The 25,691-nt window shown below is 36.5% G+C and overlaps 1 protein-coding gene across 5 annotated transcripts in view; it reads right to left on the bottom strand.

Moving 5' to 3' along the window:
• Positions 1-293: 293 nt before the first annotated feature.
• Positions 294-25,691, bottom strand: part of BRCC3 (BRCA1/BRCA2-containing complex subunit 3) — a 70,613-nt gene continuing 45,215 nt past the window's right edge. For all 5 annotated transcript variants that reach the window (XM_082447884.1, XM_082447885.1, XM_082447886.1 and 2 more), the window contains 4 exons: positions 7,033-7,164; positions 6,491-6,534; positions 3,051-3,220; positions 294-1,946 (listed from right to left, as the gene is read on the bottom strand). In XM_082447884.1, coding sequence (XP_082304010.1) covers positions 3,069-3,220; positions 6,491-6,534; positions 7,033-7,164 — 328 coding nt within the window. In that variant the 3' untranslated portion in view covers positions 294-1,946; positions 3,051-3,068. The remainder of the gene's footprint in view (positions 1,947-3,050; positions 3,221-6,490; positions 6,535-7,032; positions 7,165-25,691) is intronic.

Raw genomic sequence — 25,691 nt, 5'->3', positions numbered from 1 at the left:
AACACATTTACTTATTTGCTCCATCAGTTGACTTACTTGTTTAATGTACCTGATTGCTGGCTGCACAACACAGCTTTCACTAGATGTCCCCCACCAAGGCCCTCATGCAGTAATCCCAGCCCTGCTTCCTCAGCCACCAGGTACTTTGACACTTCCATGTACCTGCCTCCTCTCCCCACATTCCTATTTTACAGATTACAACTCGAATTATCAGGTTAGAAAAAGAATTTCAAATTGCCGTAACTCTGTCAATGTAAATAGCTTAGAAGGGACATGTGCAGAAGGTTGGCCTGTAAAAATATTCTAATCATTTTATTCCCCTCAGATTTTATCACTCTTATTTCACAAAATACGTACCATACCTCCTAGTTCCTTATTTAATACTTACAACTTTTTATTTTGCAATAATTATAGATTAACAGGAAGTTGCAAAGATAGTACAGGGAGTCCCATGTGCCCTTCACCCAGTTTCCTCCAGTGGTAAGATCTTACACATAACTATAGTACATCTTCAAAACCAACATATTGACAATGGTAGAATACTGCTAACTAGATTATAGACCTTATTTGGTTTCACCAAATTTTACATGCATTCATTTGTGGGTGTGTGTAGGTCTATGTAGTTTTAGCACAGATATAGATTCATTTAATCAACACCACAATCAAGATACAGAACTGTTCCATCAGCACAAAGGAATTCCTTGTGTTATCCCTTTATAGTCACCCATATCCCATACCCCCTCCAGTCCCTATCCCTGTCAGCCATTAATCTGTTCTTCACTCCTATAATTTTGTCATTTCAAGAATTTATACAAATGCAGTCATACAGTATGTGAGTTTTTAAGACTGGCTGTTTTTCATTCATCATTATACCCTTGAGGTCCATCCAAGTCATGTGTATCAAGTCTGTTCCTTTTCATTGCAGAGTAGTATTGCATGGTGTGGATGGTTGATTTAACCACACACTCAACTGCAGGTCATATAGGTTGTTTCCAGTTTGGGGCTATTACAAATGAAACTGCCAAGAATGTCTGTATAGAAGTTTCTGTGCCAAAATAGGTTTCATTTCTTTGGGATAAATGTCCAGGACAACAATTGCTGGGTAATAAAGTACATGTATGTTTAACTTTATTAGAAATTTTCAAACTCTTTTTTTCAGAGTGGCTTACCATTTTACATTCTGTTCAGCAATGTATGAGAGATCCAGTTTGTATGCTCAATAGCATCTGGTATTTTCACTGTTTTTTCTTTAGCCATTCTGATAAGTATGTAGTCATAATTCATTGTGGTTTTAATTTGCATTCCCTGATGACTAATGAAGTTCAACATCTTTTCCTGTGCTTGCTTGCCTTCGATACACCCTCTTTAGTGCTGTGTCTATTCATGTCTTCTGCTCATTTTCTAATTGGATTGTTTGTTTTTTATTCTTGACTTTATTCTAGATAAATGGTTTGCAAGTAATTTCTCTCAATAATTTCCTCCTCTTAAATTTTTGGCAGAGCAAAAGTTTTTCATTTTGATGAAGTCCAATATACAGTATCAACTTTTTCCTTTTACGATTGTGCTTTTGGGATGAAGGCCAAGAAGAACCTGTTGCCTAGCCCACGATCCTAAAGATCTTTCTATGATTATTTTTCGTGAAAGTTTTACATCTTACATCTAAGTTCATGATACATTTTCAATTAATTTTTGTATAATGTATGCAGTTTAGGTCAAAGTTCATTTTCTTTGCCAACTGCACCAGCATCATTTGTTGAAAAGACTATCCTTCCTCCATTGAATTGCTTTTTTACCTTTGTCAAAATCAGTTGGGCATATACCACACTGTCTTGATTACTGTAGGTTTATAGTAAGTCTTGAAGTCAGGTAATGTGAGTCTTCCAAATTTTTCTTCTTCAAAATTCATTTGGCTTAATTAATTTTACACCTGGATATTTTCATCCTTCCTACAAGGAAAGAAAAGAATAGAGAAGAACTGTGGCTGTGGGAGATTAGGGAAAATACAACATTTACACTACATATGCCCTAGGGGAGTTCATGAAGATTTCTGGGTTCCACTCCCAGAGCTCAAGTTTGACCTCCAAATGATTATGGTGCATGTAGTTCTGGACTGTACTTTGAAATTTGATAAACAATAATTTAGGGAGAAACAAGAAGAAAAAACAAAACCAAAACCAACACTTTGTCACTGTTGTTGGGATGGGGGCTTTCTTTGTTTTCTTTCTTTCTAACTCCTCCAATTCCCACTTTAATTTCTGATCTGCAGTAGGCTTAGCTCTTTTCTGAAGACACACTTAGCATTTGTGGTTACACATGGTAAGAAGCTTGCAACAGAACTTTTTAAAGCATGATTTTTGTTACATCCTAAGTCCTGAGTGTTTCTGGAAAAACACATTTATATTATACTGGAAATTCTTAGGGAAATAGGATCTGCTCAATAGGAATTTGCTTCAGAGCCAAATATGCTAGAACTCATGTTTTTGGTTAGAAAGAGCACCCACATAGATTCAACCTTTGCTAGGTATCTCAGAATACCTATTTTAGAGATCAAGAAGGAAGACATAAGACATATGCCTCTCAATGGGGGCAAAGAATAGAGGTGGGGTGCTGATGAGTCACCTTCACTTCATTCCACTAACCCTTGTGTACTTATTTATTTGTCCAACATCAGCATCATAACTACAAAATTGAACATGAAATACTCTTATTCCTTTAGCTTATTCTAGGGAAAAAATAAACATTTGAAATATGCTCCCCAGACATTTTATTACAGGATGTCCTTGCCAATGTACCTTGCATAGCCTTTAAAAAAAAACTTTCATATTCTACTTAAATCACCCTGCATATGCTCTTTGTAGGCCAGTTCCAGGTAGGAGGGTTCATTAAGCCCTAATGAAACTTTTAGGAAGACATCTTATGTTTGTTTATTGTATGCATAAAACGCACCCACTGGGATATAAAGAGCTGCTCCATCGTCTGCCTACACATCTCCTGTATACGAATTTTCAGACCATGTTTAATACACAAATTGGAAAACAAAAGTTTTTTACCCCATTTTGTCTCCTGCTTTATTCTAAAGAAGAAAGTTCTTGCATAAGCTCTTCCTTTTCTTGTTGCAACTCCTGCAAATGCTGTTGGTTTTGCTCCAGTCTGTCCTCCAGCCACTGCAGTAGAGGCCCGCTGACTGCCGACATCTGACTGCACAGGTTCTTGGTAAACACTTCAATAGGAAAAACACAGAGATAACAATCCACCACCAGTAGCGCCCAACAGTGAGTACAGAAAGAGGGGGAAGGAGGAGGACGTAGAAAAAGTGCAGAAGTAGAACTGGCAGACAACTTTGTATGGGCAGCCAGGGGAAAGGCAGGAGAGCTGAGCAAAGAAGATACCTATTCGGAGGCCATGCTGAACATCCCTGGATCTATAAGCCAGACGGAAGCCTTGCTATGCAGAGAGCAGAAAGATATCCAGCTTTTTACTTCCATAGCAAAAGGGTAAGAGCTACAGAAGGGTCTCTTTCCTCAGCTCTCAGACCTTCTCACTGTGAATGACCATAGCTTCCCAGTGAACTAGAACTCTGTCTTCTGCAACTGAATTTTTCACGAGTTCAGAAAGAAAATTGCTTACCAAGTGTTACATACATTGAAGAATACATTAATGCAACTCACCTGAAAGCTCCTCTTTTAAAATGAGGAAAAACCAGAGAGATGAAGGGAGTGATCACCTTTCATGTCTTCCTAGGAATGTTCAGCTTCACGGTGAGACAGAGATTCTGTGGCCCTCTTTTTAAAACAAATTCTGCCTAATGGAAATATCTTTTTCTCTCTTATGATACATGACTTATTAAAATGACCACTGTAATATTGTGGGGTATACCTTCCAAGATATATGTATATGTATATGTGTGTGAACCTGTGTGCATATGTATATATACTTTTGAATAAAAATGGTTCTGATGAACCTAGGGGCAGGACAGGAATAAAGACACAGGTGTAGAGAATGGACTTGTGGACACGGGGAGGGGGAAGGGTAAGCTGGGACGAAGTGAGAGAGTGGCATGGACATATATACACCCCCAAATGTAAAACAGATAGCTAGTGGGAAGCAGCCGCATAGCACAGGGAGATCAGCTCGGTGCTCTGTGACCACCTAGAGGGGTGGGATAAGGGAGGGCAGGAGGGAGAAGCAAGAGGGAGGAGATATGGGGATATATGTATATGTATAGCTGATTCACTTTGTTAGACAGCAGAAACTAACACAACATTTGTAAAGCAGTTATACTCCAATAAAGATGTTAAAAATTTTTTTTTAAATAAAGTTAAAAAAACTATGATTTTGGACGTTACTTTTACCTCACACAACAATAAGCCATAGACATCTTCCTGTGTTGATAAAGATCTACCTTTCCTTCTTAACGGCTGTACAGTATTCATCAGAATGGATGTACCAGTTTAATAAGTCTTCTATTGATGGACCTTTCAGTGGCATCCAATTTTTTGCTATTATAAAGACTGCGATTAATATCCCTTTATTTTTGCACACTTGTCCTACAAATTTTTGAAGGATACATTTTTCGATGTGGAATTGCTAGATTCAAGTCCACATATATTTAAAAATTATACCTCCAGGAACAGTATATGGGAGTATTCACTTCCCTCACATCCTCATCTAATTTTCTCTCAATTTAATCTTTGTCAAAAGAAAAGGAGAAAACCTGATGACTTTATCTTAATCCATACTTCTTTTATAGATTATTATGAACAATTTGATTTTTCTGTAGGGATCTATAAAAGTCTTTAATTCTTATTTAGTCAGTCTTTTGTGACTTCCTTATATTTTCCTCCTGTATTTTTTTTAACTTTTAATGAGCTTTATTGGGGTATAATTTACAGACAATAAATGACCCCACTTTAAGGGTACAGTTCAATGAGTTTTGACAAATGCATACCCCTTATAACCACCCTCCAGTCAAGATACAGGCCGTTTCCATCAGCCCAGAGGCCCCTCTGGGTTCCCTCTGCAGCCGGTGCCCCTCGCCCAGCCCCAGGTGGCTGCCCATCTGCTTGCTGTCACCATAGGTTAGTTTAGCCTATTCTTGAATTTCATATAAATGGAACTATAGAGTATGTAGCACTTTGTGTGATGCTTCTTTCAGTTGGCATAATGAGATTCATCCAGGTTGTTCGTGTATCAGTAGTGTGTTCTTTCCATTGCTGAGCAATACCTTGTTGTATGGATGGGTCACACTTCGTTTATCCATTCACCCACTGACAGACAATTGGGTGTTCCCACTTTTTGGCTATTGTGAATAATGCTGCTACAAACATTCCTATACAAGTTTTTGTTTGAACACCTGTTTTCAACTCTTTGGGGTATATGCCTAGGAGAGGAACTGGTGGGACATTTGGTAGTTGTAATTGCCAATCTCTTTTCCAAAGTGGTTGTACTATATTTAATAGTAAAAGTCTAAATATATCTGGAATTTATTTTTTGTGTAGGACATTAAGTAGGAATTTATTTTTTTCCCAAATGGAAATAGAAGTATAAACTAAGAAACAAATGAACTGTCCCAACACTATTTAGTGAACAATCCATCCTTTTAAAAATTGATTTGAAGTAACATCTTTCTTAGATATAAATTCTTAAATACATATACATGGGCTCTATTCAGTTCTGATTTATCTGTCCATGTCTGAATTATCAATATACTTTTTTAGTTGCTGTGGCTTTACAGTACGGCTACATATCATACATTACCTTATATTATTAACTCTTTGCCATGTTTTACCTCCAGATAAAAATGATGGGACAGATAAACCAAGCCATCTCTGTCTTTTTTCTCTCAAAGTACTTGCCTATAATACTTGGAAGCCTCCTTTTCTTCCTTCCTAGTGACTTTGCCAGAATGGCCTGGGAGTCAGGGTTAGTCAGAAGGTGTGGGTGGGTAGGTGTGTATGTTGGGAAAAGTGATTTAGTGTGTATATTGAGCAGAAATCCTTGGCCTTGTATAGGAATTCCTTATATATTTATTTACATGAAAAGATCTCCCTCATGCTCTCCCTTTTATGTCTGTCTGTCTGTCTATCCATCTCTTTCAACTCCCACCACAATAGGCTGGTACTGATATGCTGGAAACCGGCTCACAACAGCCAACTGTTGAAATTTCAGGAAGTTTGCAAACTGGTTACAGCCATGTTAGTTGTTTGAAATCAGCCACAGTAGGTGTGTTACACTATGGAAACTTGCAAACACAACAAATCGGGGCCCTCCCTGTCTCCCTGAGAACTGGTGTTAAACATGTCCAGTCATGTATAGTATTCAGTGGTCCACAGGATTCAATAGAAAAGTTGGGAGCAGGATTAGTAAATGGCAAAGCTCTTGGGAAAGAAAACTCAAGGGTAATTTGTACTCATCACTTCAGTCACTTCAACTAAATTTGCTTCTGTCATGTGAGTATTTCACTGCCTGTACTTGAGAAAAAAAATCTTACCTGAGCCATTATGGATCTTGGTTACTGAGTCCAGATGTGTAAGGCTAAAGGGATAAAATAGTTTAGGTTAGTAGCAAAGCAGCAGTTCATCTAATCCGTTTGGCAGTGGTCTGCTACAGACCTCTGCCAACCAGATTAGAGAAATATGTATCATTGAACTTCCCATTGTTGTTCCGTGTTTCATGATTTGGGGGATGTAATTTTATTCAGAACGTTGAGATAATTCAAAGAAATAATTTTAAAATTATTGTTTCTCGCTGAAGCCTTCCTGTAGTACACAGTACTTGGCAACAGGGCTACTAAGATGTTAATGTTTTTTAACAACTAAAAAAAGTGTCTTTGCCCCAGAAGGATCCAAAGTGCACCAGGAGAGAAACAAGTGTTAAAGAGATTGTTATCACACAGGGTGAGACATGTGATGACTTTCTCCCAGAGAGCTGAAAGGAAAGGGGGCTCATGGCTTGAGCTGCTAAAGATGAGAGGACAGGAGAGAGCAGGGACCAGGCCCGAGAAGTGGGAAGAGGAGCAGCGAGGGTCTCTACCTGTGGATCCTCCTATATGCATCCTGCTCCTCTTGGCACAGGATCTTGGGCAGCTCAACTGCGGACTCAAGGCACACTTTCCCAATGGTTACATGAGGTACAATATGAATTGGAATTTCAATTCTCTCATACCTGTAAGACAGTCAGTTCAGGTCAGTTTTTGTTTGTTTGTTTCCAGCTTTACTGAGGTATAATTGACAAATAGGAATTATATGTATATATTTAAGGTGTACAAATTGATATTACGATATATATACACATTCAGAAATGATCACCACACTCAAGCTAATTAACATATCCATCACCTCACATAATTACCATGTTTTGTGGCGATTTAACATTTAAGATCTACCTTCTTAACAAATTTCAAGTACAAAATCACCATGTTGTACATCAAATCGCCAGAACTCATTTATCCTAAAACTTTGTACCCTTAGACCAGGGGTCCCCAACCCCCGGGCCGCGGACCAGTACTGGTCTGTGGAGGAGGAGGTGAGTGGTGGGCGAGCAAAGGAAGCCTCGTCTGCTGCTCCCCGTTGCTCCCCAATGCTCGCATTCCCGCCTGAACCATACCCCCTCCACCCACACCTGTGGAAAAATTGTCTTCCATGAAACCGGTCCCTGGTGCCAAAAAGCTTGGGGACCACTGCCTTAGACCAATACTTCCTCATTCTCCCCTCTACCCCCCGTGCCACAGCACCACCATTCTACTCTCTGAGTCTATTAGTTTGACTCTTAGATTCCACATATAAGTGAGAACATGCATTGCAGTATTTGTCTTTCTCGGACTTATTTCACTCAGCATAATGACCAGGTTGATCCAAGTTTTTGCAAATGGTATGTATATATACATACGTATACACATACCATATTTTCTTTATCCATTCATCCACGGACAGACATTTAGGTTGTTTTCATTCCTTGTGAATAATGCTGTGATGAACATGGGAGCACAGATATCATTTTGAGATACTGATTTCACTTCCTTTGGATATATACCAAGAAGTTGGTAAGTTTTTAATGCTGACTTGTCATAATCAGAAGTTTTCTATAGTTTTAATAGAAATTTTGGGACACAGTAAGCTTCAAAGATTAAATATTCCTGTTACTTATTTAGTAACTCAACTCCAAAGGGGACACAGTTCAAACTGAGTTCATGTGGGGAGCAAATTGGAAGTACATACATTTGCAGAGCCAATATTCTCATAGAAAATCTGAGGCCACTTTGTAAACTTAACAGAAGCCTTGGGGGTGCAAGGTCCTTATGCTCATTCCCCAGACAAGGGAAATAGCTAATTAATGCTGTTTTCAGCCAAAAAGTTGCCAGTGGGGTTGAACACATTAATCACAAAGCCTGGGGAAGAGGAAATGTAGACTCTTCAGTGACTCCATCAGATTCATTATGTGGAAGGGATTACTCATATAAATACTCACTTGTTCTAACTCAGTGTTCACCAGTGGCCCTCACTTCCCATTTTCTCCCCTGGAGGGAAATAGGTAAGTAATTTACAAATACTTCCATTTTCATGCTAGAGTGAGGTCAACCAATCTACCTCTAAATACTTCTCACCCCAAGTCCACCTAAACTCCACCTAACAGTGGGTTCAGTGGAGCAACCAGGTTGAGGGTCCCTGGCACTGTGTGACCTCATTGGCACATGGTGGTATATCAGCATAAGATCTAGCTCCCTCCTCTCTCTTTCCCACCCAGCAGAATGCGTCTGGCCCCCTCACCACTTCTATTCAAAATAATATTAGAAGTCCTAGCCAAAGAAATTAGGCAAGTAAAACAAAGGTATCTAAATAGGAAAGGATGAAGTAAAATTACCTCTGTTTGCAGATGACTTAATCTTATAGATAGAAAACCCTAAATACTCCTCCAACCCCCCCAAAACCGATTAGAACTAATAAATTCAGCAAGGTTGCAGGTGTCTTCAGGGCCCCACATCTGAAAGCTCTAGAGGGGAAATCCTGCCTTGCCACTTGCAGATTCTCGTGGCTTGAGGAGATTCTTTGCTTGTGGCAGCGTAACTCCTATCTCTGTCTCCATCTGTGCATTTGGGAGGTGATCAGGTAATGAGGTTGGAGCCCTCATGAATGGGATCTTTATAAAAGTGTCTTTATAAAAGAGGGTATATTTCTGTAATCTCTCTTCTGTTCTATTGAACTCTGATCCTTTCACCAGTACCACCTGTCTTGATCATTATAGCTTAATAGCAACTCAGTATCTGGTAATGTGATTCCTCCCAATTTATTCTTGTTTCCCCAGATCTTTCTGGCTATTAAGGTTCTTTTGCCCTTTCATAAAATTTTAGAATCTAGTCCCTCAAAAAATTCTGCTGGGAATTTGATTGCTATTAAATCTATAGATTTGGGGAGAGTTGACATATTTGCTACTCTCACTGTTCTAATCCATGAACATGATATGTCTCTCCATTTATTTACTTATTTTTTATTTTTTATTTATTTTATTTTTTTGGCTGCGTTGGGCCTTCATTGCTGCACGTGGGCTTTCTCTAGTTGCGACGAGCAGGGGCTACGCTTTGCTGCCGTGCACGGGCTTCTCATTGCAGTGGCTTCTCTTGTTGCAGAGCATGGGCTCTAGGCGTGCAGGCTTCAGTAGTTGTGGCTCACGGGCTCTAGAGTGCAGGCTCAGTAGTTGTGGTGCACAGGCTTAGTTGCTCTGTGGCATGAGGGATCTTCCTGGACCAGGGCTCAAACCCATGTCCCCTGCATTGGCAGGCGGATTCTTAACCACTGTGCCACCAGGGAAGCCCCTCTCCATTTATTTAGATCTTTGATTTTATTCATGAGTTCTGAATTATTCAACATACAAATCCTGTATGTGTTCCTTCTATTTGCACACAACATGATTGTCTATATGAGGTTAGCAAGGTCATAAAGTACAAGATTAACACAGACATACAAATCAGTTTTGTTTCTATATTCCAGCAATGAACATTTGTAAATGGAAGCTTTTAAAAAATGCCACTCAAAATAGCTTCCCCCAAAATGAAGTACATTTAGGTTGGTTCCACATCTTGGCTATTGTGAATAATGCTGTAATAAACATGGGTGTGCAAATCTCTTTGAGATCCTGTTTTCAATTCTGTTGGATATACACAGAGATTGCTGGATCATATGGTACTTTTAGTTTTAATTTTCTGAGGAACCTCCGTATTGTTTTCCATACAGACTACACCATTTTACATTCCCAGGGCACAAGGGTTCCAACTTCTTCACATGCTCACCAAACATTTGTTCTTTTCTGTGTTTTTGATAATGGCCATCCTAGTGGGTATGAATTGATATCTCACTGTGGTTTTGATTTGCATTTTTTTAATGATTAGTGATGTTGAGCATCTTCTCATGTTTGCTGGCCATTTGTGTATCTTCTTTGGAGAAATGTCTGCTAAAGTCCTTTGCCCATTTTTAAATTGGGTTATTTTGTTGTTGAGTTGTAGGAATTCTCTTTATATTCTGGGTATTAACCCCTTATCAGATATATAATTTGCAAATATCTTCTCCCATGATGTAGGCTGCCTTTTCACTCTGTTAATTATTTCCTTTGATGATCAAAAAGTTTTTAAGTTTAATGTAGTGCATTTGTCTATTTTTGCTTTTGTTGCCTGTGCTTTTGGTGTAATATCCGAGAAGTCATTGCCAAATTCGATCTCATGAGCTTTTCCATTTTCTTCTGGGACTTTTATAGATTTAGGTCTTACATTTAGGTTTTTATTCCACTTTGAGTTAGTTTTTGTATACTGTGTAAGGTAAGGGCCCAACTTTATTCTTTTGCATGTGACTATCCAGTTTTCCCAGCATCACTTATTGAAGAGAATGTCCTTTCCCCATCAAGTGTTCTGGAACCTTGGTCAAAGATCATTTGACTACATACATGAGAGTTTAATTTGGGACTCACTATTCTGCTCCACTGGTTTTTATGTCCGTTTTTATGCTAGTACCACACTGTTTTGATTACTGTGGCTTTTTAGTAAGTTTTGAAATGAGGAAGTGTGAGACTTCCAATTTTGTTCTTCTTTTTCAAAATTGTTTTGGCTATTCAGGGTCCCTTGAGATTCCATATGAATTTTAGGATATATTTTTCTATTTCTGTAGACAAACAAAACACAACGCTATTGGGATTTTGATAAGGACTGCATTAAATCTGTAAATCGCTTTGAGTAGTATTGACATCTTAACAATATTAAGTTATTCAATCCATGTACATGGGATGTCTATTTATTTGTGTCTTCTTTTATTTCTTTCAGCAGCACTTTGCAGTTTTCAGTGTACAAGTCTTTCACTTTTTGGTTAGGTTTATTCCTAAGTATTTAATTCATTTTGATGCTATTGTAAATGGATTGTCCTCTTAATTGTCCTCTTAATTTCCTTTTTGGATTGTTCATTGTTAGTGTATACAAACACAACTGATTTTTTGGCACTGATTTAGTATCCTGCAACTTTGCTGAATTCATTCGTTCTAATAGTTTTTTTAGTGGAGTCTTTGGGGCTTTCTATGTATAAGATTATGTCATCTGTAAACAGAGATAATTTTACTTCCTCCTTTCCAATTTGGATGCTTTTTATTTCTTTTTCTTGCCTAATTGCTTCCAGTTCCATGTTGAATGCCCATTTTTAAATTGAGTTGCTTGTCTTTTTATTGTTTAGCGTAAGAGTTCTTTACATATTCTGGATGCTATACCATAATCAATTGGGAGAAGCCACAATGGGGGCTTCTGGAAGGATAGTAAGTTTCATTTCTTGATATGTGTTGCAGTTTCATAGACACATTTCACTTTGTGAAAATTCATGGAGGTGGTGATCTGTGTTGAGGTTGTGTGGGTATGTTTATGAAAGTTGATTGAGCTGGACACATAATTAGTGTGCTCTTCTGTATGTGTGTTATACTTCAACTGAAAAGCTAAAATCAACAAACCAAACTAAGGTTATGAAGAAGCTCTAGAGTTTGCTAGAACTCACAGGTCAGAATACTAGTTTTGAAGTCTATAGCTGAAGGGATATTCAACAATTATTTATTGAGCACCAGGGATACAGTGATTAAAGGGAAGCATTTGTTTCAAGAATCTTACAATGTTAATAGAGAGACAAAATATTAAAATATACTGTTACAAGTATTATGAAAAAGGAAATATAGGATTCTATTTAGTTCTCAGAAGGAGTACTAACTGGGTTGGTATTGGAGGTTGAGGGGTATCAGAGAAGAATTCCTAAAGTTGAGCTTAGTCTTCAAAAACAAGTGTTAGCCAGGCGATGGCTGGAGAAACAGGCCAACTATGAAGGGCTTCAGGTTTGTTTTCTGTTTCTTTTCTGAGGATGTTATGGAGACGGACCATTTCAGAAAAGCTACAGCATAGATACAAGATAGAAGGGAAGGAAGACAGGAACACAATGGGTGGGTGAAATGGAAACCAAAATTAAACGACTTTTAAAAAAATAATGAAAATGAAAATACTGCTACTATCCTAGCATCTATGAAATATAAAGCAGAGATCAGCAGAAATTCATAGCCTTAAGCACTTATATCAATAAAAATGAAAGACAAAAAATATATTAAATAAATTCCAAACTCCAAATGCTAAGATAAAGCACAAGAAATAATCAAAATAAAACATAAGGAAGGAAATAATAAAAGATAAAATAAAAATTAATGAGGGTGGGAGTAGGAAAAAACAATCAAATTAATAAACAAAAACGACTGTCTTGGGGGAAATTAACAAAATAGACACACTACTAGCTAACATAATCAAGGTGGAAAAGGGACAAAGCACAAATATACAAAATACGAAATAACGAGGGGGAGATAACTGTTGAAATAGAAGAGATTTAAAATACCATAAGAGACTCTCTGGCAGATAGATCTCTATGCAAATAAATTTGAAAATGAGACAAAATGGATAATTTCTTAAGAAAATACAGTTTACCACAATGGACCTCATTAGGAAAAAAAGCATAAATAGATCAATTACCATAAAAGAAACAGAGGAATACATCAAGGAACTATCCCCCGCCCCCCAAATAAAAGGCCCTATTGCTTTCATAGAGGAATTGTCAAAGAATACATTGTCCCCAATGTTACATACATTGTACCAGAGCCTAGAAAATGAAAGAAAACTTCAAACAACTCTTATGAATCAAGTATAATATGGAAACCTAAACCTGATAAAAACAATACAAAAAAATTCCAAAAAGTTATCACTTATGACTGTTGATGCAAAAGTACTAAATAAAATATTAGCCAAAATAGCCCAATATCATATTAAGAGAACCTAGTAGGATGTTTTTCCAGGAAGGCAAGCTTGGTTCAATAGTAGGAAATCTATTAATATAATACATCATATTAATAGATCTAAAGAAAAAATTACCTTCATAGGTCCTGAAAAATTAACAAAATTCAACAGTCATTCCTGATTAAACACAGAACAAAAGAGGTAATTATGGATTTATGGATATTTTCTTAATAGGAAAAAGTACGTATACCTTAGTCCTGAATACAATCTTAATAGTGAAATACTATAGGAATTTCACAAGGATCAGAAACAAAGTAAGACTGCCTACTATTTTCCACTGTTATTTAAATATAAAGGAGATACTAGGCAATGCACTTACACATAAGAAATCAATTAGAGGCACAGGAACTGGAGAAGTAAAACTATTTCTATTTACGGATAAGACATAATATTTATCTGGAAAGCGCTAGAGAATCAAAGGTAAAATTAATGCAAGGAATAAAATCATTCTGGAAGGTAAAAACGTTAATACAGATGTAATAGCCTTCAAATAGACAAACAATAAAAAGAGTCACAGTGGAAAAAACAAACCCATTCAAAATGCAAACAAAGAATCCCATGTGCAGCAAAGTTTCAGAACCACTGTGTTAGAACACACAACCTCCTTCCCTATCAGGCCTTCCAACATGCTATGTCCTCTGCCTGGGGTTTCCCCCTATTTTTACTTGACTAATTTCTACTCACCCCTCAGAAGCCAGCTTAAGAATGCTTTCTTCAGCAAAGACTTCCCTGATCACCTTACAGCACTTATCACAGCTGCAACGAATTAATTGTGTAATTAACTTTTAAATTTCTTTTTCCCCTATTCTTTTTTCCAGCTTTTTTGAGATATAATTGACATATAAACTGTGTAAGTTTAAGGTGTACAATGTGTTGATTTGATACTTACATATAGCAAAATGATTGCTACCATAGTATTAGCTAAGCCTCCATCAGGTCACATAATTGCCACTTCTTTTTTTGTGGTGAGAACATTAAAGATCTCTCTTTTGTAAGTCCTGACACTCAGGCCTCATCCTTTACCCCATTATAAAAATCACCATCTCTGGAGGAGGGACCCACACAGAATAATTTCACTGCCCTAAAAATTCTCTAAGCTCTGCCTATTCATTCCTCCCTCCTGTCAAACCCCTGGGAACCACTGATCCTTTTACTGTCTTTCCTTTTACAGCATGTCATTTTGTTGGAATCATACACTAGATAGCCTTTTCAGATTGGCTAGGTATAGTTTTTAAACTGCTTAAGTGATTCCAATATTCAGCCAAGTTTGAGAATGAATGGTCTAACTCACGTTTCTTCCTCCACATCTTCCAGTCTACTCAGGTCAAACCTTCCCTAACTTTTGGTGACAAAATATTCCCTAGAGTTGCAGAAGTAAAGCTTATTAGCCATTCTTTGGAAAGAAAAGATAAGGTCAGGTACATGAGTTTTCTAACAGTAAAAGAAAGCTTCTGATTAGCAAAGTGCTTTCTGGCTACATGTGAAACATCAAAGAGACTTGTAGTTCCATTACTCCCTAAGTCACAGACTTTCAAGGGGGCGAAGGTGAGAACTCTGCTAGCTCTAACAAGCTAGTTTGTTTACTTTCCTGTGACACTCACTTATATGGCTTATTCTTTCAAAATTGTGAGATAGGTTTTAGAGAAATTATGTCATAAAAAGATGGCTATTGTAAACATTCAGTTGATTCAAACATTGTATTAGTTATATAAATGATTTGATAATGAGCTTGCTCTGCTTTCTGCAAGATAATTTGTGTTCAAATTTATAAAATCCTCTCATTGTGAATATGATGTTAAAGGACCAATCACATTATTCTCTTCCCATTTGTACAGAATTTTAAGAAATGAAGTGATTTTGAATTTAAAAAAAGGAAGATAAAATAGGAATAAACCTAAACAAGACATGCACAAAATCTATATGAGAAAAACTTAACACTTTCTTGAAAGACACAAAAGTAGACTACAGCAAATGGAAAGACATCCAGTGTTCTCAAAAGGGATTATGCAAACATCATAAAGATTAATTACAAATTAATTTATAAATTTAACACAATCACAATACCAAAAAGTTTCTGCTGGAGCTAGCCAAGTTGACAGTAAAGTTCACATGGAAAACTAAACATGTAAGAATAGGGAAACACAGAAAAAGAAAACCTATTGAGGACTGGCTGTAGCAGACAGTAAAACATACAATAATTATGTGCCGGTACACAAATAGACAGCCAGACAGAATAGAAAGTCTAGAAATTGATCTAAACAAATAGGGAATTATTGAATGTGATAAAAGGAAGCATCTAAAATAACTGGGGTAAAGAATAGCTTTTTAGTAAGCGGTTTTGGGACAGGTGGATAGCCATTTAGAAAGACATAAAATCAGATCCACATCTCACGATACACAAAATAAACTCTAAACTATATAGTTCTGACTTTTGACTTTTAGAACCATGTTGATATTTCACATACCCCAAAGGGAAAAAAAAGTATGGGTTTAAAAAATTCTAAAATGGAAAATAACCAGGAAAAAGCCCTGTCTTTCAAAAGAATAATAATAACCACAGGGAAGCGGTGGAGGGCAAAAAGACAAAACTCAAGTAACTTTTGAACACATTTGAGTATGTACTCTCAGGAAGAAGACAAAAAGAACTTCAAACAAATTTCGATCTTCAGTTAGTAGGTTAATACTCAGTTCAGGCTGCTACAACAAAAATACCAGAGACTGGGTGGCTTCAACAACAGGATTTTATTTCTCATAGTCCTGGAGGCTAGGAAATGCAAGATCAAGGTGCCAGCTGATTTGGTTCCTGGTAAAGGCACTCTTTCTGGTTTGCAGATACCTTCTTGCTGTGTCCACACATGGTGGAGAGAGTGATCATCTCTCTTGTGTCTCTTCTTAAAAGGGCAGTAATCCCATTCATGAGGGCTCCACCCTCATGACCTAATTATCTTCCAAATGCTCCACCTCCAAATACCATCACATTAGGGATTAGGGCTTCTACATGTGAATTTGGGGGTAGGTGGGGGGCCACAGACATTGAGTCCACAGCAGTTTGTATAGGTTAGCAATTCTGAAACTACTTTCTGTATATTCTAGGATTGAGCAATAAGTTAACATATTATGGATAGCAGGAACAAAGTTTCTCTAGGTCAGAGAAGAGAATTGTAAGTATGGAAAGGGAGAATGCTAGAATGAACCCTAAGATGTGGGAAAGGATTGGAGTTATTGGTTTGAACTCATGGGGGGGGGTGTGTACATGAATATGCACACATACATACTTCTTCCTAGCTCTATCTACTGAGAGAGTCTAGAAGCAATGACACTCTAAGAGTAATGAGTATACCTAGCACCCAGACCTTGGTTTCTAAATAGCATTGTTAACTTAAAAGAACCACAGTACAGGCTAAGATGGAGGGATGGGGACCAGACTTATCCCCTTCTTGAAACAACTAAAAAAGTGTAAAAAGAAGAAAAAAAAAGTGAAACCATGACTCACAAGACCTTGGAAAACAGGCAGTGAAGGACAGTGAAACCTGGGAGATGAGAAGCAAGATGAGTCTCAGCTTACTACACGAAGAAAGTTTCCAGGCTGCAGCAAAGGGAGGGGAACCCCACCTAGAGCTTGAAGGTCTCAAGTTGAGAAGATAGAGCTGAGGCTCTGGGAAAGCCAAGGAGGCTTGAATTTGCAGGGCAAAGGACTGTAGAGGAGAAAGCAGCAAAGAGAATTCCAGAGATCTTTAGAGGGTCACCTTCAAGTGTTCAGTTGAGTAGTGATCAGGGCACATATGTGAGGAAACTACATAAGGCCAGGGAAACAATAACCCAGAAGGATTAAAGGGAACTATCCTCAAAGTATACCCAGGGCCAGTAATACTGCCTGTCCCCAAAAGCCTTAATGGGAAATCTCATAATTCAGAAGACAACAGAGTACTAAAAAGGGTCTAGCCTCAGGAGTAGAGAAAATGAACCTTACGTTAAATACTGCTTTGTTTTTGCCTAATAAAGCTTAAAAGCAAGACCCAAAAGGATCAAACTATTTCTATTAACAGTATCTCAAAGCAAAGCTCAAGAATATTTTTAGGAATATAAATATATCTAACACCCAATAAGGTAAAATTCAAAATGTCTGCATTCAATCAAAAATTGCCAGGCACGCCAAGCAGCAGAAAAACCCAACCCATAATGAAGAGAGAAAATCAAATGAAATTGACCCAGAAGTGAGGCATATCTAGCAACAGTAATTAGCAGACACATACATTAAAACAGATATTATAACTATTCTATATTTTCAAGAAGCTAGAGCAAAGACTGAACATGTTAAGTAGAGACAGAAAGAAATAAAGACCCAAATCAGACTTCTGGAGATGAAAATTACAACACATGAGATAAAAAGTACACTGGATAGGGTTAACAGAAAATTAAACATTACAGAAAAAAGATTAGTGAACTTGAAGACACAGCAGTTGAGACTCTACAAAATAAATCACAGATTTTTTTTCTGTCAAAAAAAAGATTAAAAGCAACGAACTGTGAGACAATATCAAGTAGCCAAATGTATGTGTAATTGGACTATCCAAAGAAGAGGAGTGAGTAGAACAGAAAACATTTTGTAGAAATAATGGCTTAGATTTTTCTAAATTTGATGAAAAATGTAAATCCACAGGTCTAAGAAGCTCAATGAAACCCAAGCACAGGACACATGAAAACAATTACACCATGGTACACTATAATCAAATCGTTTTAAACCAGTGATAAAGAGAATCTTAAAAGAAATCAGGAATTATTAAAGAAATGCAAATCAAAACTACAATGAGGTATCACCTCACACCAGTTAGAATGGGCATCATCAAAAAATCTACAAACAATAAATGCTGTATAGGGTGTGGAGAAAAGGGAACCCTCCTACACTGTTGGTGGGAATGTAAATTGATACAGCCACTATGGAGAACGGTATGGAGGTTCCTTAAAAAACTAAAAATAGAACTACCCTACAACCCAGCAATCCCACTACTGGGTATATACCCAGAGAAAACCATAATTCAAAAAGACACATGCACCCCAGTGTTCACTGCAGCACTATTTACAATTGCCAGGTCATGGAAGCAACCTAAATGTCCATCCACAGATGAATGGATAAAGAAGATGTGGTACATATATACAATGGAATATTACTCAGCCATAAAAAGGAACGAAATTGGGTCACTTGTAGAGACGTGGATGGACCTGGAGACTGTCATACAGAGTGAAATCGGAAAGAGAAGAACAAATATCATATATTAATGCATATTTGTGGAATCTAGAAAAATGGTACTGATGAACTGGTTTCCAAGGCAGAAATAGAGACACAGATGTAGAGAACAAAAGTATGGACACCAAAGGGGGAAAGGGGGGTGTGGGATGAAATGGGAGATTGGGATTAACATATATACACTAATATGTATAAAATAGGTAACTAATGAGAATCTGCTGTATAGCACAGGGAACTCCACTTCACTGTACATTAGAAACTAACACAACATTGTAAAACAACTATACCCCAATTTAAAAAAAAAGAAATCAGGAAAAAAAGACAAGTTAAGTAGACAGGAAAAAGCTAAAGATGATAGTCACTTTCTTGTTGGACAGTGGAGAAATATCTTTATAGTTCTGAAAGGAAAAAAAGTCAACCTACAGTTCTTTACCCATCGAAAACATGTTTTAAAACTGGAATTGAAGTAAAGACTTTTTTCAGATATATAAAAGTTGAAAGAATATATTGCTAGAAGACTTGCATTATCAGAAATATTAAATGACATTCTTCAAGAAGAAAGAAAATGATGCCAGATGGAAACAAAGAAATGAAGAGCACTGGAAACTGCGTAAATACAGACTTTTTTCTTAATTTAAGTTTCTTGGAAAGATAATCAACTATTTAAAGTAAAACTAATAACAACATACTATGGGTTTATAGCATACATACAAGTAAAATGTATGACAGTATTAGCACAAAAACCAAGAGGAGAGAAATGGAAGTACCGTGGTGCAAGGTTCTTAATACTACATGTGAACTAGTATAATATTACTTCAAGGCAAACTGTGATAAGTAAAATATATATATATGTATGTATATATATATATGTGTGTGTGTGTATGTGTGTGTGTGTGTGTGTGTGTGTGTGTATGTGTATATATATATATATATATATACCAGTGCTTTTCAACCAGGGGTGATTTCACCCTTCAGGGAACATTTGGCACTGTCTGGAGACATTTTTGACTGTCACAACTAAGGAAGTGCTACTGGCATCTAGTGGGTGGAGGCCACAGATGCTACTTAATATCCTACAATGCACAGGACTTCTCCTTGCCACTATAGTTGTCTGGCCCATGATGTCAATAGTGACAATGTTGAGAAACGCTACTAAAGTAATATAACAAAAGATTATCACTAATAAACCTACAAAGGAGGTAAAATTAAATCATAAAAATTACTCAATCCAAAAGAAGGCATAAGAAAGAGGAAAAAGTGAACAGAAATTAGATGAGACAAATACAGAAAACGAATAGACAATAGAAGCAAGATGGTAGATTTTAAACCTAACTTCATTAATAATCACATTAAATGTAAAGGATCCAAATATGTCAATTAAATGGGAGAGATTGTCAGATTGGATAATTCCTAGACCCAACTATATGCTAAGTACAAAAATCACACTTTAAATTTAAAGACACAAATAAGTTAAAAGTGAAAGGATACAACATGCTAACAAAACTCAAAAGAGAGTAAGTGTGGTTATACCAATATCAAAGTTAATTTCAGAGAGAAGAATATTAACAGAGATGAAGATAATTTCCTAATGATACAAAGGTTAATTCATAAAAAATACATAACAGTCCTAAACATGTAGGCACACAATAACAGGGCTTCAGAAGCTATAAATAAAAAGCTGATAGAATCATGAGGAAAATAGACAAATCTACAATTATAGAGATGTCAATACCCTTCCCTCAAAAATTGATAGAACAGTGCACACAAATGCCAGTAAAAGTAAAGACTTGAACTACATTATAAAACATCTTGATCTATGAGTCTCCTTATTCCTAGTCATTGATTTTTTTTCAAGGTTCAGGCCAGTCATCTTGTAGAATGTGCCACATTTTAGATTTGATTATTTTATTATTACACCAAGGTCTGGCAAGAATACTACATAGGTATTGTTGTACCTAGGTTTGTTATATACATGAAGTTTTAAAAACTCATTCTTATAGAAAATTATTAGTAAAAACAAATATATAAAGCATGAGATTAAAAAGAGAAACATTCTAGCTTGGTTTAAAATAAAATTTCCACTCTCTTTTTCCTTGTGCCTAAGAAATGAGTACAGTGTTCACATTTGCACCTGTATATTTGCTGGCATTCTGTCACCTGAGTATGTGTTGTATTTTAACAACAACAACAACAAAAATGTCTTAAGGGCAAAGCTTTTCTCTTCCTTTATTTTTCACAAAATGTGTATTCCAGTCTGCTAAGTCTTCTTATTACCACAGAGTAAATTATATTTAAAGAATGAACTGGGGAGAGAAAAATCTGTACTGGAAATATTTAAGGGATGAATTGGAAGGGAAAAAAATCAGTATTGAAAATGAAGAGAAAAGGGCAATTACTATCTTAGGCAGCCTTCTGAGTAATTAGAGCTATACAATCTCAGACTGCATACCAGCTGTTAAGTTGAGTAAATGTCTTTATTTTTATTGGTTTTGCCCTTTATATCTCTAAATGAGAAACAATAAAGAGATTTTGATTAACTTTAAAAAAACTTAATCTAATTGATATTTCTAAGCATACTCTACCCAACAGCAAAATACATATCCTTTTCAGGTGTACGCAGAAAAGTTACCTATATAGACCACATTCTGGGTCATAAAACATTCTCAATGTATGGCATGGGGAACACAGTCAATAATATTATAATAACTTTGTATGGTGACAGATGGTAACTTGACTTACCGTGGTGACTGTTTTGTAAGGTATAGAATTATTGAATCACTGTGTTGTGCACCTGGAACTAACATAGTATTGTAGGTCAATTATACTTCAATTTTAAAAATTAGGACTTCCCTGGTGGCACAATGGTTAAGAATCCACCTGCCAATGCAGGGGACATGGGTTCGAGCCCTGGTCCGGGAAGATCCCACATGCTGCGGAGCAACTAAGCCCAGGTGCCACAACTACTGAGCCTGTGCTCTAGAGCCCGTGAGCTGCAACTACTGAGCCCACGTGCCACAACTACTGAAGCCCACATGCCTAGAGCCCGTGCTCCGCAACAACAGAGGCCACCGCGATGAGAAGCCCATGCACCACAACAAAGAGTAGTCCCCGCTCACCGCAACTAGAGAAAGCCTGCATGCAGCAAGGAAGACCCAGTGTGGCCAAAAATAAGTAAATAAATTTATATAAAAATTAAATAAAATATAATTAAACAAAACATTTTAAATAATTTTAATAGGATTCAAGTCACAAAAAGTATTTTTTCTGACCACAATGGCATTAAACATCAATAACAGAAAGATATCATGAAAACCCCAAGTATTTAGAAACTAAATAACATACTTTTAAATAACTTGTGGATCAAAGAGGAAGTAAAAAGAAAAATTAGAAAGTATTTTGAACTTAATAAAAATGAAAGCGTACCAAAATTTGTGGGATACAACTAAAACAGTACTTAGAGAAGGAAATTTATAGCGCTCAACATTTATATGAAAAGATAGGTCTCAAATAATGGAACTCAGCTTCCATCCACCTTTTAAAAAACTAGAAAAAGAAGAATGAAGGAAGTTCAAAGTAAGCAAAAGTAAGGAAATAACACAGATCAGAGTTGACATAAATGAAAAAACAGAGAAAACGAGTGAAACCAAAGTTGATTCTTTGAGATATGCAGTAAAACTGTTACACCTCTAGCCGGACTTATCAGAAGAGACACAAATTACCAATATAGAGATGAGAAAGAAGATGCAAATTACCAACATAGGAGTCAGAGATGACATTACTATAGATTTTACAGATAATAAAGGATAAAATATTATGAACAACTTTATGCCAATATATTCAACTACTTAGATAAAATGAATAAGTACCTTAAACGACACAAATTACCAAAGCTCACTCAAGAAGAAATAGATAACATGAATAGCCCTATATCTATTAAATAAATAAAAAGGTTCCCACAAAGAAGCCTCCAGGCCCAGAAAGCTTGAATGGTGAATTCTACCAAATACTTAAGGAAGAAAGAATATCAATTCTACCCAAACTCTCCCATTAAATTGAAAAGAAGGCTAAGCTATCCAACTCATTTTCTGAAGCCTGCATTTCTCTGACACCAAAGCCATAGAAAGACTTTCCAAAATTGAAAACCACAAACTAATATCCCTCGTGTATACAGATGCAAAAATTCTTAATAAATTTTTAGCAAATCAAATCCAGCAATACATAAAATGGATAATTCATCATTATTCATGGGGTTTATTCCAGGAATGCAAGGTTGGTTTAGCAATCAAAAAATCAGTGTAATTCATCAATATTAACAGACTGAAAAAGAAAAAAACTATATGATCATCTAAATAGGTTTTTATAGAATAAGCATTTGATAAAGTACAACATCTATTTTTTTTTAATACATCTATTACTGATGAAATAGAAAACTCTCAGCAAACTAGGAATAGAAGGAAACTTCCTCAAACTGATGAGAGAACCTATGAAAAACCTTCAGGTAACATCATACTTAATGGTGAAAAATTGAATGATATCTCCAAAGATCAAGAACAAGGCTACCGTGACTGCTCTCACTGTGATTAAACTGTATTCAACAGCTTATTAGAGGTTCCAGTGAATGTGGTAAGGTGACAAAAATAAACATAAGCATCCAGATTAGAAAGAAAGAAGTAAAACTGCCTCTATTCACAGATGATGACCTGTGTAGGTAATCCAATGGACTCTTCAAAAAAGCTACTAAAGGGCTTCCCTGGTGGCGCAGTGGTTGAGAATCTGCCTGCCAATGCAGGGGACACGGGTTCAAGCCCTGGTCTGGGAAGATCCCACATGCCACGGAGCAACTAGGCCCGTGAGCCACAACTACTGAGCCTGCGCGTCTGGAGCCTGTGCCCCGCAACAAGAGAGGCTGCGACAGTGAAAGGCCCGTGCACCACGATGAAGAGTGGCCCCCGCTTGCCACAACTAGAGAAAGCCCTCGCACAGAAATGAAGACCCAACACAGCCAAAAATAAATTAATTAATTAATTAATTTAGAAAAAACCTTTATATAGAAGGCAAAGGGGCTAGCATCTGTTAACTCCTTCCTTTGTGCCAAGCCCTTAAAAAAAAAAGCTACTAAAATTAACAAGTGAATCTAGCAAAGTTGTAGGATACAAACTCAATATATAAAAATCAAATGTATTTTTGTATAGCAGCAGTGAACAGTAGGAAAATGAAATTAAAACAATAGAACAGTAGGATAAACATATGAAATGTGTAGGGATAAGTCTGACAAACGATATGCAAGACCCATATACCAAAAACTACAAAAAATTGTTGAGAGAATTAAAGACCTAAATAAATGGAGAGATATGCCATGTTCATGGACTGGAAGACTCAATATTTTTAAGATGTCAGTTCTCCCCAAAATGATCAATAGAGTCAATATAATCCCAATAAAAAATCCCAGCAGGCTGTTTTGGAAAACAGCCCCTGGTAATTTCTTAAAAAGTTAAATATACACCTACCATATGATTCAGCCAGTCTGCTCCTAGGTATTTCTCCAAGGGAAGAGAGAGCATATATCCAATATAAAGACTTGTACACAAATGTTCAAAGCAGCTTTATTTGTAGTAGACAAAAACTGCAAGTAACTCAAATGTCTATCAACAGGTGAATGGATAAAAAAATTGTGGTAATAATTATATCATTTAATACTACTCTGTAATAAAAATAATGATACATGCTATAACTTGGATGAATCTCAAAATAATTCTGTTGTTTGAAAGGAAACAAAGAGTACATATTCTATATATATATGTATATATATACAGATATATTTCTAGAAAATGCAGAGTAATATATATTGACAGCAGGTCAGGGTTTCCTGGGGTTAGGGAAGGGATATGAAGTGGCAAGGGGGAGGAATTACAAAGGGGCACAAAGAAAATTTGAGGGGTGATGGATATGTTCATTATCTTGATTGTGGTGATGGTGTGTATAGGTGTGTATATGTCAAAACTTATCAAATTGTATACTTTAAACATGTAGTTTATTGTATGTCAATTATACCTCAATAGAACTGTTAAAAAAAGTAAGGGAACCAGGGCTCCTTGGAGAAATGCTGAATACAGGGCTGAATGCAGGAAAGGAGGAGATGAAGCTGAAACATCTTCTTGTGCCAGAAAATCAGGTAGTACTCAAAAAATGATGGGAACATGTCAATAGAACATTGGAGGGGCTTCCACTGTGTGTGTCTACTATGTGTCTCAAAGTAGCTAATGACAATAATGGGTTAGAACCTATTGGTAAAATAAGAATCCAGGTGTCCACACTAATATAAATAAATGAATGAAAAAATAAACAAATGGGAAGAAGGAAAAGCCCTTCTCTGGAGTAGAATGCTAACTAGTAAATGTAGACGGAATGATGGAATTAGACCATTGCCTTCGATAACCATCTTAATAATAAATAATTAGGAAAGGATCACTGATGAATGCTAATACTCCCCACAAGATACTTATTAATTTCAAAGGGAAAAATTTATAGTGGAAAACCTCATAGACACTTCCTTAAGGGCATGGTCAAAGTTGCAATCACATATGATGGGACAAATTGATATCATGTGCCTCCTAAAACAAATCACTGAGAAGAACACAACATCACTTTTGTGGTCTTATTGCCAAAGTATATAATCTCCATATAATTATGATAAAACATAAACAAATCCAAAACGAGGGACATTTTTCCAAAATAACTGGCCTGTAGTCTTCAAAAATATTAAGGTCACAAAAGACACAGGAACTGTTTCCAATCAAAGGAGACTAAAAAGTCATGACAATTATGTGCAATGTGTGAACCTGGTCTGCATCCTGGACCAGGATAAAGGTTTTTTTGTTTTGTTTTTCGTACTGTAAGGGATGTTATTAGGAAAACTGATGAAATTAGAATACCATCTATGGATCAGATACAGTATTATATGAATTTTAATTTCCTGATATTGATTATTTTATTATTGTTATACAAGAGAATGTCCTTGTTCTTTAGGAAATATCCACTGAAGGGACATCATTTGTGTAACTTATCCTCCAATGGTTCAGGAAAAATTATCCATAGGTATAAAGA

Source organism: Balaenoptera physalus (genome assembly GCF_965194825.1).
Source record: "Balaenoptera physalus genome assembly, chromosome: X".
Taxonomy (NCBI): domain Eukaryota; kingdom Metazoa; phylum Chordata; class Mammalia; order Artiodactyla; family Balaenopteridae; genus Balaenoptera; species Balaenoptera physalus.
The sequence above is the reverse complement of the archived record's forward strand: the minus strand, read 5'-3'. Positions and strand labels throughout refer to the sequence as shown.